The 16,710-nt window shown below is 34.5% G+C and overlaps 1 protein-coding gene across 19 annotated transcripts in view; it reads right to left on the reverse strand.

Moving 5' to 3' along the window:
• USH1C (USH1 protein network component harmonin) overlaps positions 1-16,710 on the reverse strand; it is a 42,465-nt gene that overhangs the window by 23,206 nt on the left and 2,549 nt on the right. For 6 of the 19 annotated variants that reach the window (XM_085548596.1, XM_085548594.1, XM_085548595.1 and 3 more), the window contains exons 1-13: positions 15,815-16,019; positions 15,465-15,532; positions 13,794-13,937; positions 13,153-13,291; positions 7,717-7,825; positions 7,600-7,624; positions 6,795-6,852; positions 5,958-6,061; positions 3,326-3,410; positions 2,864-2,923; positions 2,518-2,574; positions 1,285-1,427; positions 647-712 (exon numbers count right to left, since the gene is read on the reverse strand). In XM_085548596.1, the coding sequence (XP_085404722.1) occupies positions 647-712; positions 1,285-1,427; positions 2,518-2,574; positions 2,864-2,923; positions 3,326-3,410; positions 5,958-6,061; positions 6,795-6,852; positions 7,600-7,624; positions 7,717-7,825; positions 13,153-13,291; positions 13,794-13,937; positions 15,465-15,532; positions 15,815-15,883 (1,127 nt within the window). In that variant the 5' untranslated portion in view covers positions 15,884-16,019. Of the gene's footprint in view, positions 1-646; positions 713-1,284; positions 1,428-2,517; positions 2,575-2,863; positions 2,924-3,325; positions 3,411-5,957; positions 6,062-6,794; positions 6,853-7,599; positions 7,625-7,716; positions 7,826-13,152; positions 13,292-13,793; positions 13,938-15,464; positions 15,533-15,814; positions 16,023-16,710 lie in introns of those variants that run through there. The other 13 variants (XM_085548591.1, XM_085548597.1, XM_015864139.3 and 10 more) reach the window with 4 other exon arrangements.

A 16,710-nucleotide genomic window follows, 5' to 3' on the forward strand; every position in this document is an offset into this window, starting at 1 on the left:
GGTATATTGGCAAATGGTGCCAAAATTTACCAGGTCTTATACGATACATTTGCACTTGGATTTTCTGGTAGATCCCAAATTTAGGTAAGATAAATTGAAAACATATCCTTATGGCCAAAGCACTATTTAATCTGCGCTGGAAGTCAGTATTTAAAACTGGAAGCATAGTAAGCAGCATGGCACATTGAAAAGAATGTTCAAACTAGTTATTATATTTAATTAAAAAAAAAATAAAAATCAGTGGTGTTAATGTGTAACTTGAAATATACTGAGAATTAAGGCCCTCTGTTATTTAGGCATATCTGATTTATTTTCTTAAAATATATGTTTTCCAGCTCTTCATTCATTCTTCTGCTTCTTCCTTGACCAATTTCATTGCAAAATTTGTTTCTTCCTTTCCATTAAAATTAAACATGAGAAGCAGAATAATAGTTCTGAGACACATCAATTCTTTTATCTGGTGTTCTGTACATGACTATTCTACATTATTTATTATCAACCTAACACTTGTGTTTTCCAGGAGCTGCTTTTCAGTTTCCTATTTTGCAACTCCATGCTGCACTCACTGAAATGCATGGGATACTCCACTTCACTAAATACACAATTTTATTAGAAAAGAGTGTTTTTAGTCAGATCTAATACTTACTGCTCAATTTCCCTGCGATATCTCTCTTCTTCCTCTGCAGCCTTCTGGGAAATTTCCATTTTTCTTCTATAACAGTAATTAGGACATCATGATAAAAATAGTATTTTCTGAGTAAGAACTTGTACAAAATGCGTCAGCATATAATTAATGAAATATATGCACAGCAAATACATACACATCAGGAAAAAATGTTCTTTATATGAAGTCTCTAAGAGATCGAGGGTTCAACATACTTTTGTTCAAACCTTGAGGATATTAATGATCATCTGCATAGCAAGGACACATCTGTTTAACAATAACTCTCTACTTCTGAGACAGCACTATAGTGTGTTATTCTATGAGCATGAATTTGTTACCATCCTCTAAAAATCACAGAGAAGGGAATGGCATAAAAAAACAGCCCAATACTCCATCAAACATCAGGAATATGAAAGCTGGGGAACAAAGCAACCCTTTTACTCAGTACACCTATTTGAATGATGCTGGTTTCGAAAACCCCAAACATTAGTAGAATAAGGAATCATGAACAGACTCCATAAGATCGAGTTCAGCTGGGAATCTTCATAAAATTATTCCTGTCTTATTTGCCCTTTTCAAATAAGCTAAATTTTTCAGATCATCCTGAACAGATTCCTTACAATCTCTCTTTCTCTTGCTGTTCTTTGATGATTTTGTTAGTCTCCAGTGCAAGTCGCTTCTGATGCATTAACTCCTGGCGTTCCAGCTCACGAAGATGTGCTTCTCTCTGCCTCTCTTCTTCGGTCATGAATAGTTCCTTTCCCTGCAATCAGCACCCCAACACAAATCACTCTCTTCATGCCATGGTCTTTACTTAACCAGAAAAGAGGTTTCAAGAAACAAAGTTTATCTATTGCAGTTTCCTCTTCTGTACAGAGACATGTACCAAGGAAAGGAAAAAAGAAATGAGGTGAAGTACAGTGGAATTGAAGAGTTCCACAGCAAAAATTTTAATGATGCCAATGGGACGCACTCTTTTTTCTAGCAGCTTATAGCATCTCTTGGAACTGAAATCCTTTGGATGTTCATTAGGAGATGAGCTTAATCAGATAGCCTGGAGCATTTCTTTAAACAATATCTATCATGCCTTTGAACAATTGTCTCTTCCAATATTGTAAAAGTTTAATTAAAATACAGATTCCTCCATACAGATAAACAGCATGTAACAACCCTTACGAAGTAGTCTAAATGATTTATTAAACCTTGTTTCTACTTAATTCAGTTGTGAGGTAATTATAAATTATCTTCTTTGATTAGTGTACTGATGCTAAGTATGCTCTTGTATAAAACTGTGCACTTTACTGTCAGGATTAAAGCAGTAAAAGTATTGAAATACTATTTGAAAGCCACATTGAAATCAGCAGAAATTAATTTCAGCTGACTTTAGATTAGAACCAAAAGTCATCCTGTTCTGTTATACAAACAATGAAAATTAAAAATTGAACAGTTTTCAGTGTGTTGAGTACACTAAAGAGAATAGATCTAACCATTGTACAAGGAATATATTAACTACTCAGGAGAAAATGTTAATTGGCTCAGACTTCCGTGTTTCAGCAGAAGAAGCTATCAGGCAGAACACAAGCTCTAAAACGTGAAAAATCATTACCACAAAATTAATTCCCAGCCCTTGCAAGTGAACAGTATTGCACTGGTGCTTCACAACAATACACATTCCTGAAACTGTTGTATTTGAGCATACTGTGAGTAGTTACAAATAATTGGAAGCCACTCCAAATGGCTTCAGTTTAACCGAATTTGGCAGTAAAAACATTGCAATGAAACATAGCTTTGTTTGTTATTTATTTTTACTATTTATTTCACTCAAATTGTGCTTTTGTAAACATATTACTTACAGCGCCTGCCACTACAGAGATAGTCAAAGTACGGCTACTTTTGAGCACTCTGACAGCCTGCAAATTAAAATAAAACAAAAATTAGTCTGCATTTAGTGGTAAACATGCTGTGCACATATGACAAAAAGTGCTGGTTGTCAAGGTTGGAATTTCCAAATGACCTATCTGAACTAAAAACAAAAAGTGGTATCTATTCAGATCTCCAAAACTTCATGCTTAATGCATAGCCTTTAGGTAGTACAGTATCAAAATATTTATTTATTTATTTTGCAGCTAAGAGAATCAGATAGAAGCTTAAAGAAACCTGTAACAACATATTCATGGACTTAAGAAGTTTTAATCCTACCTCTTTATGATCCACATTCGAGAAGTCCACCCCATTCACCTCAACAATCTGATCACCAACCTAAAGGAGTTAATCCAAATTTTAGTACAGATTCTGAATTAATAAACATGATAACTGTAATAAGAGAGATACTGTCAAACATTCTCAATATAATAACTATGTTCACTGGCAGAATACAAGGGGAAATCAGACAAGCATGCAAGTCCTCCCACAGGCATTTCCAATTGCCACTATTTGAGACGAAATTTTGAGCTAGGTGGACAGTTGTTCTGACCCAGGGTATCAATTCATGTGTTTTTGAAAGGCAGGGGAATTTCTTGACTGGAAATCTATCCAAATAGTATTTCCTTCTGATAGAAAGAAATGACAGCTGATGTCTCCACAGTGACCTGGAATCCTTGAAGAAATAAATGTCAAACAAGATTTCCTTGTAGTACCCATACTGTAAAATGGTACACTTACCTCTAAGCCCACTTCTGCTGAAAGAGAACCTGGCTTAACATTGCTGACAAAAATGCCCGGTTTTTGAGTTGGACCACTGGAAATACTGGTGGAAGATTAAAAAAAATAAAAAAATAATAATCATAGACTTGTACAGAAGTAATTGAGAAGTCTTGTTTTATTGTTTCTGACTGAGAAAGCTTTTTACGGTGTAGATTACTCTGAAACAAGCACTGAAATTAATTTGCCAGTACAGAAAAGAAAGAAAAGAAAGAAAAGAAAGAAAAGAAAGAAAAGAAAGAAAAGAAAGAAAAGAAAGAAAAGAAAGAAAAGAAAGAAAAGAAAGAAAAGAAAGAAAGAAAGAAAAGAAAGAAAAGAAAGAAAAGAAAGAAAAGAAAGAAAAGAAAGAAAAGAAAGAAAAGAAAGAAAAGAAAGAAAAGAAAGAAAAGAAAGAAAAGAAAGAAAAGAAAGAAAAGAAAGAAAAGAAAGAAAAGAAAGAAAAGAAAGAAAAGAAAGAAAAGAAAGAAAAGAAAGAAAAGAAAGAAAAGAAAGAAAAGAAAGAAAAGAAAGAAAAGAAAGAAAAGAAAGAAAAGAAAGAAAAGAAAGAAAAGAAAGAAAAGAAAGAAAAGAAAGAAAAGAAAGAAAAGAAAGAAAAGAAAGAAAAGAAAGAAAAGAAAGAAAAGAAAGAAAAGAAAGAAAAGAAAGAAAAGAAAGAAAAGAAAGAAAAGAAAGAAAAGAAAGAAAAGAAAGAAAAGAAAGAAAAGAAAGAAAAGAAAGAAAAGAAAGAAAAGAAAGAAAAGAAAGAAAAGAAAGAAAAGAAAGAAAAGAAAGAAAAGAAAGAAAAGAAAGAAAAGAAAGAAAAGAAAGAAAAGAAAGAAAAGAAAGAAAAGAAAGAAAAGAAAGAAAAGAAAGAAAAGAAAGAAAAGAAAGAAAAGAAAGAAAAGAAAGAAAAGAAAGAAAAGAAAGAAAAGAAAGAAAAGAAAGAAAAGAAAGAAAAGAAAGAAAAGAAAGAAAAGAAAGAAAAGAAAGAAAAGAAAGAAAAGAAAGAAAAGAAAGAAAAGAAAGAAAAGAAAGAAAAGAAAGAAAAGAAAGAAAAGAAAGAAAAGAAAGAAAAGAAAGAAAAGAAAGAAAAGAAAGAAAAGAAAGAAAAGAAAGAAAAGAAAGAAAAGAAAGAAAAGAAAGAAAAGAAAGAAAAGAAAGAAAAGAAAGAAAAGAAAGAAAAGAAAGAAAAGAAAGAAAAGAAAGAAAAGAAAGAAAAGAAAGAAAAGAAAGAAAAGAAAGAAAAGAAAGAAAAGAAAGAAAAGAAAGAAAAGAAAGAAAAGAAAGAAAAGAAAGAAAAGAAAGAAAAGAAAGAAAAGAAAGAAAAGAAAGAAAAGAAAGAAAAGAAAGAAAAGAAAGAAAAGAAAGAAAAGAAAGAAAAGAAAGAAAAGAAAGAAAAGAAAGAAAAGAAAGAAAAGAAAGAAAAGAAAGAAAAGAAAGAAAAGAAAGAAAAGAAAGAAAAGAAAGAAAAGAAAGAAAAGAAAGAAAAGAAAGAAAAGAAAGAAAAGAAAGAAAAGAAAGAAAAGAAAGAAAAGAAAGAGAAGAGAAAGAGAAGAGAAAGAGAAGAGAAAGAGAAGAGAAAGAAGCGAAAGAAGAGAAAAAGAAGAGAAAGAAGAGAAAAAGAAGAGAAAGAAGAGAAAAAGAAGAGAAAGAAGAGAAAGAACAGTATTTAGGCTTCTTGATATTGCTTGGGCTGCTGAAACTAACACAGTACATGGACCTAATGCTAAGGGATTGAGGATGCTTATGTCATCAGCATGTAATACAGAGAAGAGTTGATAATTGCTTGCATAATTATTTGTTGAACTATAGTATACTATGTATACATATGATGATATTATTGTTCAGGGCTATTTACCAAAACCAAAAAGGATATTGCAATCAGGATCCAGCATCTAGTGTTGAAACTCCAACCTGCAATCCATGCTGGCCCTCAAGACAACAGTCATTTCTGTGGATAATATGTCCAGAAGGTGATGTCAAATCACCCTTCCAGGTTTGTAAATGCATTTAAAACTTTCTATCTTCCAATCAATTTTAAAGAAAAAAATATTCTTTTGAAAATACTCTGTGCAGGCAAATCTTGCTAACCTCAGCTACTACACATTGCACCATGCAAAGAAATCCTACAATTTCTCTTCTACCTCAAAATCTTCACAACTAGATGAAAGGACGAGTCTGAGACATTTGCTCATATTTCTAAAAATGGCAAATATTCAGAATTAATATTAAGAACCAAGCCACAGCCTCTTAGTTCAGAAAAGATGCATAATGGACAATACTGAAACCTACTGTATTACAGAACAGCATTTCCAAGCATTTAAAAATTTAGAAATTTGAGAGCTTTTAAAAGATCCATTTCCACACCACATCTTTTGTTATGCTACTGTAATCTTGCTTTAAGTTTTAAATTGAGATTTAAAAAAAACAATGTTAAGTCAAAACCTGGGACATAGTTACTTATATTTGTCTAATAGTATATATGAGTCACAGATACCCTCTTGTCCCTGTCAAGTTTTCTTGGTCCTCTGAGGTTCTCTACCTTCTACGTAGCACATCAATGAATGAAGGAACAAACTGCCCTGATGTCTCATTTAACAAACCATGTACCCACCTGCACCCCATGCCTTTTGTACCGATCAAGCTAATGAAGACTTTCTTCTCTTTACTGTCTCTTCCTCCAGAAGAAACAAGACCAGCCACACTGCCCTTTCCTTCCTACAGAAAGATTAAAAAAAAAAAACAAAACTGCAGACATTACCCTGTGTAGAAGTTGCACAAAGACCAATAGAAGCTTCACAAAGCTACGAACAAAGCCTGAGGATGCCAAATTAAGATTTCTCCATGGACCAATTAGAAGTGAATATGAATTACAGCAGCGCAGTGTGACTGATGTGAAAGACTAACTTTATCTATTTTGAGAAAACTGTTCCAATAATACAGCTTTATCTCCAGAAAAGAATGAAGGAAAATTAGAGGAAAGTGATACGGCAAAACAGTAATTTAGATGTTCCCTAACAAAAAAGCTAGAAGAAGACTTGATAATGCTCACTACTCAACAAAATTTTTCTTCCTGAAAGACAAATTAGATAATTGTGGTCTTTTTCTTCATGGATACAACTCACTTGCATTCATGTTGTTATATTGGTGGAGGAATAGTAAAGATAGATCAAAACATTTGTTTAAGATTTATACAGTTAAATAATGGCCTGGTCAAACAAAGCAAGGTACCAATCAGCAAGTAAAAGTTATTACAGTTGTTTCGGGCCCTTTGCTTATCTAGTAATTCTAGAATCATTTCATATCACAAAAGATGTTTTTCCCCCAAACATGTGTAATAATATACTGCACCTAAAAAAATAAATACAAAGACCTCTGTGATAAGCTTGAAGGAGAAAACAGTTCAGAACAATTACAGACTTCACAGAAAACTGCCTCATTGATCCCTTACCCCAGAATCTGACACAAATTGGTCCACATATTGCCATTTAAGGGGTTCATCTGCTGAACTGAAAGGAAAAAAAAATGCTTAAAGATGACAGTGAAAAAAAGAATATGAATGTGTTCAAAAAGCTGTTTTGAAATGAGGCATTCTGTTTTGCATCCACTAGTTCCTTAGGATACTGTTCACTATAACTTGTATGCTTTGTTCAGCTATTTAAATAGAGCATCAAACAAGCATAAAATTATATAAGTCTAGTAAAGTATTCAGTTACTTCAGTGAGTAAAGCTGGCCAAATTTAAAACTGAGTAATCCTCTTCAACTGAAACAATAATGAGAAACTCTAAGAATAGAAAGGAAAATTATCATAAAATCTTGAACAGTTTATATGAATTGCTATGCAGAGACACACATTTCATCAACAACATTTGTCAAACATTCCACTTACAGTGTCAAATTTTTAACAACAAATTGGATGAGAACAATAGTTTGATTTTTCTAAGCTCTACAGTATTTCTCAAATGTCATATACATGCAGAAGTAGTAAAGCTCTCCATTAAGCAGGATGTGTGGAGAATAAAATTTTCAGGAAGCATCGACTACTAACAAATAAATCAAAATTTGTACATTTAAGTAAGCAACTATATAATGAATCAGACCCATGTAACAAGATATCTGTCTGTTCATCACACTAGACACGCCATTTTAACTATCTAGAGAGATAGTTGTGCATGGCACAAATTATCAAACATACAGAAAATAGAAGTGATACCTTGAGTATTGTAAAGGCTGTGTGAAAAGTAAACACTATTACCTTTTGACTGGTATCATTCCAACATCTGAAAAAGAGAAATGCTGTGTTAAGTAACATTTTCTACCTATCTATTTACAACAGCTTTCAGTGATAGAGGTGATTTTTAATGCCACTTACGTCTCACTTTTATGGACACTATTTTCTTTGTGCGAATGAGGTTTATCACTTCCTCGTGTGTGCATGATGAGATGGAATATCCATTTATACGAACTATCTCATCCCCAACCTAAAAAATGAAACATAAAAGGAAAATGTGAATTAAAGTATAAGTTTCTAAGAAATGATGTAATCTGCAATAATTACAATGCAGAAGTTTGATAGTATTCTGTTCCAGACTTTAGGAATTTCAAGTAAACTCTAGATAGGATTGACTTTATGTTTTAATAGGTTATATTAGTTTTGATCACATGTTCTCTGAGATACCTTTTCAACTACTTTGGTCATTAGGACATAAAACATGATCCACTTGTCTGATTCTAGATTCAGAATAATACATTATTTTACTGAATTTAGCTCAATTTCAGATGCAATACCTCATTGGTTAAAAGAGTCATACACTAGCATAAGGGAAGTTTATTCTTGGCTATAGTAGCTCAAGCCTTCTTGGATTCTGTACACTAGTTACAAAACAGTATGTTATTAATCTGACATGCTCTTGTGTCTCACAGCAGCAACCCATTGTTTTTTATATACTGTGGCTGAGGGGATGGTACTGTCACACTGTTGTCACAACTCTCTTGTTGTAACATGAAAAAAAAATTAGTGGGAAACTTGGAACAAAACCATACAAGAATGCTCTCACCAAACAGAAGACAAATCATTCATTTATTCCCAAGGCTACTCTGCATGCATGCAATACATATTTAGGCTACATGGATGACAGAGAGCATAATCAGCTACAGAACAGAACCAGAACAAGCAACCTGAATAGCAGCAGGAAAATAAGGTTATTCCCAAGGCACATTCAGTTGAAGAAAGCTCAAGTAAAACCAGAATTAGCTGTATTGGTAGCTCATATTTATTTAGTGATAAAATGACACAGCACAACTGCAAAGCTTTCATTTTAAAAGGCCTCCTCTCCTTTAATTCACATCCATACGTATATTTGTCAGGTTTTTTTGACAGCTTGATTGGAAGTCTCCAACTTCCCCTTAGCAAGGCAGCTTACAAAGGAATCAGGGAAGTGACGCTACCTACTTAAGGTTGTATGTTACTACCTAGTTGACAGGATATGCCATCATCCACCACCTCTACTCTTACTCATATGGAATAAATATAATATTTTCCAACTGTGCTCTGTTCAAGTGGAACAAAGGAAAAAAAAACTAAAAAACAAAAACCACACTACTTCTTCAACTCTTTCCCAAACTTTTCTGCTTTTTCTGGGAAATGATGCATAGTAGTATACAAAATACTACAAACGTGCCCACTGTACCAAAGTACCCCTTGAAGCAAGGTATTTTCTGTAGGAGGAAAAAATAAACAAGAAGCAATCTATGACTCTTCTGAATTAGAAAACATTTTGCAGAAGTGCAACATGACATTGCCACAGCCGGTGGAACTGCTGCACCACCTGCTGGACACTCAAGATCATACAATCAGAATCATATAATTACAGAATGGATTGTACTGGAACGGACTTTAATGATCATCCAGTACTAGCACCCTGCAACGGACAGGTTGCCACCCACCAGACGAAGCTGCCCAGGGCCCTGTGCAGCCCAGCATCAGCAACATGATTGTACTGCCAAAAAGAAAATTAGCTGTGAGTAAACTCAGACTCTTGTGGCTTTGTGCACAGAGAGACTTAACAGTCTCTACAAATCACAGACTTTCAAGTGTATTAAGGATTCTGCTGCTCATGCTAGGAAGCAACAAGAAAGTGAGTGACTCCAGTTTTTAAAGGAAGGCTGGCTGAGTACCCCAGTAAGAAAGCACCTACAAAGCCTCATCCCTTCCTTACTCTGGGCTCTCTGGATTATTCACTTTAAAAAATACAAAAATATAATTTGTGTAAAAATAATTTACCTCAAATATATAATATTGATTTCAGTTGTTCTACCTTACCAGTTTAGTTCACCTTACACCTTTTTGTTGGTGGCTTTTGTTGTTGCTGTTGTTTTTAAATATATCTATTTTTAAGAACAATTCAGGATCTGTCCTTCACTCCCCACTTCCAAGCCAAGCAGAATACTACAGATCATGGAGCCTTGGTCTACATAAAAACAAAAAGACAAACCTAAGAAAAGTAAATCTTCCTTAGGGAAGAAGCCAAATTTAATGTGACCAATTGCAGTGATGGGACACATAAAGGAATCTACATTTCAGAAATAAGTGTTGTCCAGAAGCGGTTGTTACTCAGTAAGCTGGTCGTATCTGTTAGCATTATATCATCTTCCTAACAGGCAGACACAAAACTATAAGTGTAGCCAAGAGAGTATTTTCTTTTCTCTTCCCATAAAGAAATGAATTTTTCCCACGTAGATATTTTCACCACTTATTTTTACTATGTTGTCATTTCATTTCTGAAGCTTGCTACACTTAACTTGTCCTAAAAACAGTTCCATCATCATCAGTGAAAACTGATGATGCTTTAGAACAATGCCAGTCTAGGCTGAGACTAAAGGGAGACATCATAGGAATGTAACACATCACTTCTTGTTACAACATTTGAATTGCTTCGTCTGGGGAAAAAAAAAAAAAAAAAAAAAAAAAAGAAGAAGAAGGAAAAAAGTGTCCACATACTCAATTAATTCATATTTATTCTCATACATCTTGTTACTCTTCTACCAGTATACCAGTATTATTCCATACCAAATGTCTCAATCAGAAGCAGTAAAGATAAAAGTCTGCACAGCTGAGCAGAGTAGAACAGTAACTCTCCTGTCTTTGTATATTACTGTTTCTCTACAAACAAGGAGATGTCAAACTTTCAAACCCAAAGCTGCAAACCTGACTTTTCCCAAGTGAAATGCCCTTTATTTCCAACTTTTAACATGAGAAATATAATATTTAGTGCTTACAGGAAATTGAATGGCTTTTACACAATAACACCATTGTTACAAACTTCTCATTTCGTATACTACTTCTACTTTCATCATTCAGATCCATCTAATCTCATTGTATTCAACAGAATCCTCACAGATATAAATATCTGAGAAAGCAGAGGAAAAAAAATATTTCTTCATGAAAGGACTGAGCACTCAGCTTTCTTGAGAAAATTTAGTTAAAAAGAAAGGTCAAATGCCTTAGGAAAATTTCCTGATTATTCTGCCATTTTCGTGTAGCTTGGAAATGACTTCAAGAAGAAACATTTGCAAAATTAACTAGTTTGTTTTTTAAAAAAGCCCTATAATAGACTGATGTTGTAACAGAAGATCATTATATCTTTCTCAAACAGCATTTTTTTGGGTAGAAAATGTGTAGAGATTTAGTTAAATAAAACAAGTGGATGAAATTTCAGTAGCAGTTGGCTTTACTGCGAGACAGCAATTTAGAACAATGGGCTGCCTGTCAACTCCTGCCACTCAGATGGCTTTAGAAAGTGTCTAGAGCCACCTATTATGAAGGCACCTGAAGGTGATCTTTAACAGCCCATATCAGGAAATGAAAATCAGGTAGTTTAGCTGTGATGCACCGGCTATTAATATATATAATCTAACCCTAACAAGTTCACAGTCTGAAGGATATTTTTGCGCTCATTGCCCCTGTTACATCTGTTCAACTCTAGCAAAGCTCTAAGTTGTAGTACAACTTGTAACAACAGCCAAAAAGTCCTGTGCAATCCCATTCACCATTACTACTTATCATGCCCAAACATTAATCTGAAACAAATGAGAACCAAAACTGCAAGAAAGCATTGAAGGGAACGTACTACCATGACAGTTGAAGACAGTGGCTATTAAATCTTTTACTGCTCAGTACCACTAATGCCCTCAAGCATTCTCCAGGAGATGCTTTAAAAAAAAAAAACCAATATAAATGACTAGTCTTTGGGTGTTTTTTGTTCCCCAACCATCAATAAAGTAAAGATGCAACTGGAGTCTCACTACCAAACTCGCTACAATCCAGGAATATCATTGCATCAGTGTCCCTTTCTGGATGACCCACAGGTACCTCCTCCCATGTTTAGGAGTTGGCTACTGACATTACACCCTACACTGATGGTGTCCAGTGCCACCCTCTTGATGATAGATTAACTCAGAATTTTTGAGGATGCGTTCCCTGAATATGTGGTTTTGTTCCAAAAAAGGAACTCCTAAGAGCACCCAGAAAGGTGGTCATATTCTAAGAACACTGCCAAAAGATGGGAAAAATTCAGTGTTGACTCTGAACTTTTGAATGGGATATACATATCTGTAAATGCGCCAAAGAGCATGAGTGTATAAGGAAACACATATGTATGTTTTAGAAAGCTCTCAGTGTAGCACATGAACATGGAACTCTAAATGTAAAAGCCACGTCATCAAGGGCTAAAATGAAGCACACCAACAAAACACAGCCTAATTGAACACTGCACTGAATTACGATAATTAATGCATTTTGAACTAGTATTAAACATAAACTGTAAACATCAACACTTCCAAAGACTAATTCACACTCCACAAATTGAAATTAGCCAGGCTTATCAACTGTGCTACTCAGAAACAGACCTTCAATATTCTTATCAGCTACAGAAAGATTTATGTAGACAACTGCCACAGCAACTGCTCACCTCTCTCTTCACTGAGTGTGAACAAGAAATGACACATTAGAAAAACAACTAAGAACAAATACAAAAACACCACAAAGCCAAAAAACAAAAACAACAACAACAAAAAAAAAAACCACAAAACCAAAACCAACCAAAAAACCAACCAACCCATAACCTCAAACACGCTACTCAGAAGTACTCAATTAGGAAAACAAGTGTTTCTATACCTTTTTTTTTTTTTCTTTTTTTTTTTTTCCAACACTGTTAGGTTTCACATACCTAGAATTTAATCACTGGAAAAGCATTTCTGTGCAGTACATGGGATACTTACAATGACTAAAATGGGGGCATCTCTTTTCTGTGTTTTCACTGGGAAACCCACCACCACAATACAATTTATGCAAGCAGTTCAAATAAACACCTCATTACATAAATTGTATCAGGACAGCATGGAATTAACGTTCTTAATATTTATGTGCTGTTCTACATTTAGAGAGAATTTGGTAAAGTTAGAACAAAATATCTTCTCTATCTGCTTACATTTAATTAATGCAAGTAATGAAGTATAAACTCCAGAAAGCACTTTTATATTCCAAAACAATCACACCTCTCCTCTAAGATGAAAAACAGTTTTATAATCTACAATTAAATAAAACTGATGAAGAGAACAACTTGAATAACTGCATTCACCAATGGTATTTGCTATGACATCAACATAATTATTTTACGTATCTTGTTAGGAGAGACTAAGAGCACCTAGCAACTGCAATTTCTAAAGATGAAAAAACATTTCTTAACGCCTACTTCTGTAACAGAGAAAGCATTTTACAGCACAGTACTAAGGGATATAACTGTCTTACCTGAAGTCCAACATTGTCTGCTTGTCCTCCTTTAACTAACTGGGAGATAAAGAGGCCACAGCCAAATTCTGCTCCACCTCTCACACTTATTCCGAGTCCTTCAGGATGCAAACGATCCAATCTCACTTCCTTCAGTTTTCTGAAACAGTGGAAGATACCTGACTGCCCAGCTGCATAACTCTTCCTAGTAATGGCATTTCATATCAAAGCTGTGCATTATTTTCCTCTTAGAGCATTCAGGCATGGAAAAAGAGCAAAACTTCAATGTATATTTATTAAAACAATGAAGTTGTTCCCATAATAAAATCACTGCAATCACTGAAGCTGTCAGTGCTTCCAGGGTGTTAGAGCAACAAGATTTTTTGTTTGTATTTATTAAATGCAGGAAAAATGAGAAAAGTTTATTTCAATAGAGAAGAACTTTTGGACTCCACACCCTACTTTTACTGCATTAAGCTACTTTGAAAAAAACTTTCAGGCAGCTCAGCTTTTCTACAAAACACAGCAAAGTTTAAAGCAGCAAATGTGCCCAGCTCTGCATAGAAGAACTCAAAGAACAATACCAGTTATCTTAAAACTCGGTCAATATTTCTTGTTAGTATTTTATCTGGAGTTAGTTACATTGTTCTTCATTCTCTTACCTTGATCTTTTGGGTGTAAGTTGATCATACTCCACCTGGTGTTTTAATGGAATAAGTGGGCGGATAGCATCAAACAGAGGCAGCCTGCTTGGTTCATTTATCACGAGTTTTAGGTCACCCACAAGCACTGGGAGGTTCATAGATCTACCAAAGCACAGTGAGAAAAGAGGCAGAGGTCATCAACACAAAGCACTACTAAATACCTTGCTGTTTATGTGGCTTCAATACTGGTGTGCCCCTTCAGCCTACTAAGAACGTTATTTATAGAAATCTTCATTTGACCAAAGCAAAAAAATCCTCGGAAATAGCAAACTTTCTGTAAGCAAAGAGGAAGAATGCCTCCTTCAAAATAACTGAATTCTCCTATCCATTGTTTTTATCTTTAAAGTTCACATACATAATTTCTATAGATGACATACGTAATCAAAAAAGCTCCTTAAAGAAAATTTATACATCCACTTAAATTTGGTCTATAGTAGTACTGGCCGTTCCTTTTCTTATAATTTACTCTTCCTGGCATAAAATATTTTCAAGGCATTTGCACTGAAAATACAGATCAGGCACACATATTACACAGCTTTCATTTTGAAGTGTTTTTACTTATCTTCTTTTTTGTGAAAAATGTGTTTTGTCCAACAACAATTGTGTGCATTTCTCCTTGGAATACTCCATAAAGGATTTTTATTTAATTGATACTTCATCAATATATGTTCATAGAGATACTGGAAATTCCTCTCAAGCCATTGCAATTTTGGAAACTGAGGAGCAGTTATGCTCTACACTTTGTTAGTTCTATAACTGGAAGAAGATTTTAAATAATTAAGAGCTACTGATTCAACCTGCTTTCCAAACAGCAGGCTTTATGAATGGAGAAGCAATTAGGCAGACCTAAGTGAAACTGAATCAGATATGCAGCTGAATACACCAAAAACTATAGCTCCATTCAAACATCTGATCGAAACGTCTGCATTTCACACAGCTTAGATGCTATTAAGGTATGAATGGAAACAATGTCTATCAGAGCCACTCATCTGTAATGAGTGGAAAATACTTCCTCATCCTCTTTGAGAAACAATGGATGAGATGCCGATCTCATCTGCAGTGACACAGGTCCAAAGAAACCGCAGTTTAAATCAGTTCAGCAAAAGAACGGTGACCCACCTATCACCTTACAATTTATTTCCATTATAGCATAATAACTCAGAGTTGTTACACAAGCCAGATTCCTACCCTAAGCTTTTTTCAGCTTTTGGGTAAAGCAGTTAAAAGTAAGTCTTAAGCTGAGCAGTATGCAAAAATCTTTAAAAAACAAACTCAACCGAAATCTCTGTTGTAAAGAAACAAGCATCATTTGGAAATAGTCAATTCGATAAACATTCCCTGCCTGTCTCTGAAGAGCTGTTCTGTCATCCAGGCATTTCCCTGCCACCGTCCACCTCAAATCAACCAAACTCATTTCCAAAACAGCCAAGTCATAAAGTCAAAGTCACTTAAAGAGTGACAAAGAAATGCTCCTTTAATGTCTGCAGGCTACATTATAGTAGGGTAATATTTCATTAAAAAGCATAAAAAATTACTACTTCTACTGTAACTTCTGGATAGGCCTCTTAAAGTCTTAAGTTCAAAACATTAGCTAAGTTCTACATAAACATATATAAAGCTACTTCTTACTGGTGGTACATCCGCAGCACATCGTACAGGTAATCCTTCTCCGCTTCATTGTCAATCAGCAGATTAACCTGAAAATCCAAGGATGTTACTGTAAATCTGATTAAGCAGCCACAAAAGTTGAATGTACGCATTTTCAATAAATTCTTAACTCGCAGATAAAAGATTTTAGCAAGGAAAGGATTTTTTTTGTCGTTGTTTAAATAAACACGTTTTTGTAACAAGGTATCCTTGAAAATGTGAAATTGACAAGACTTTTAATAATTTATTGTTGCAACAGTTAGACAAAATAGTAAATATTGAAGTCCTCCTGGCCATGCAATACTTCTAAAAGAACGGAATATCAGTCTTACCTGATAATCGCTGTACTGTTGAATAAATGTTTTCAGAAACCTTTTTGGCCATTCATTAATATAGCACATGCTGTCACAGATTAAAACATTCCTCTGAGATAATTATAATCTCTGTTCTGTGGTTTCAGTCCACTGATTTCAGGCAGTACCTCATTTGTAACATTACATAAACTGCTGCACTACCTTTCCTCTCAGCTACAGCTCTTAACTGGCAGAACTTGCCAGTTATTCTTTCCTCCCCCTGTAATAGAACGTTTACTTAAACCAGTGTCACATTACAGCGCCTGTTCTCAAATGCTTATAGTAAAATAAAGCACTCTCTCTTTACATATGTATGTATATATACCAACAACAAACTAGAATTCTCATATGAGGAATTCAACTTACCCTCTGTGATGTTGGTGGGACCTTCCAGTGAGAGGCCACAGAGCAACAGTTTTACATTTAAAGAAGCTTAATATTTAAAAAAACAATTTACATCTGACCTTAAGGCTAATATTACTGTGACATGTAGACTGAGGGCCAATTTGCATAGTTAAAGAAAGGCCATTGCTTTCTAAGTTTGCAGTGCTTTACATTATATTCTAAACAAAATATGTGACTCATGTTCCCTTTGTCTCCCTCAGCTCTCCAAGTCCAACAGGAGGTAATTTTTTAGGTAATTTTCTGTTGCTTGCACTACACAGCAAAGGCCAAAACCATCATCATCTTTACTACTGGCTTGGAAACCAACTAGTAACATTAGCACATTTTTCTCCAACAGAGAAAATTTCTCCAGCTACTCTGGCTGGTGGACATATTTCCCCACCCTTATGATGGACCATTCTAACATTCCCTTCTCAGAGACCATTCAGCCTTTAACCACTTTCTTTGGCCCCTACACTTCTCCACCAACA

The sequence above is a fragment of the Coturnix japonica genome, chromosome 5 (genome assembly GCF_054131305.1).
Source record: "Coturnix japonica strain WE chromosome 5, WE-NBRP24, whole genome shotgun sequence".
NCBI classification, from domain to species: Eukaryota; Metazoa; Chordata; class Aves; order Galliformes; family Phasianidae; genus Coturnix; species Coturnix japonica.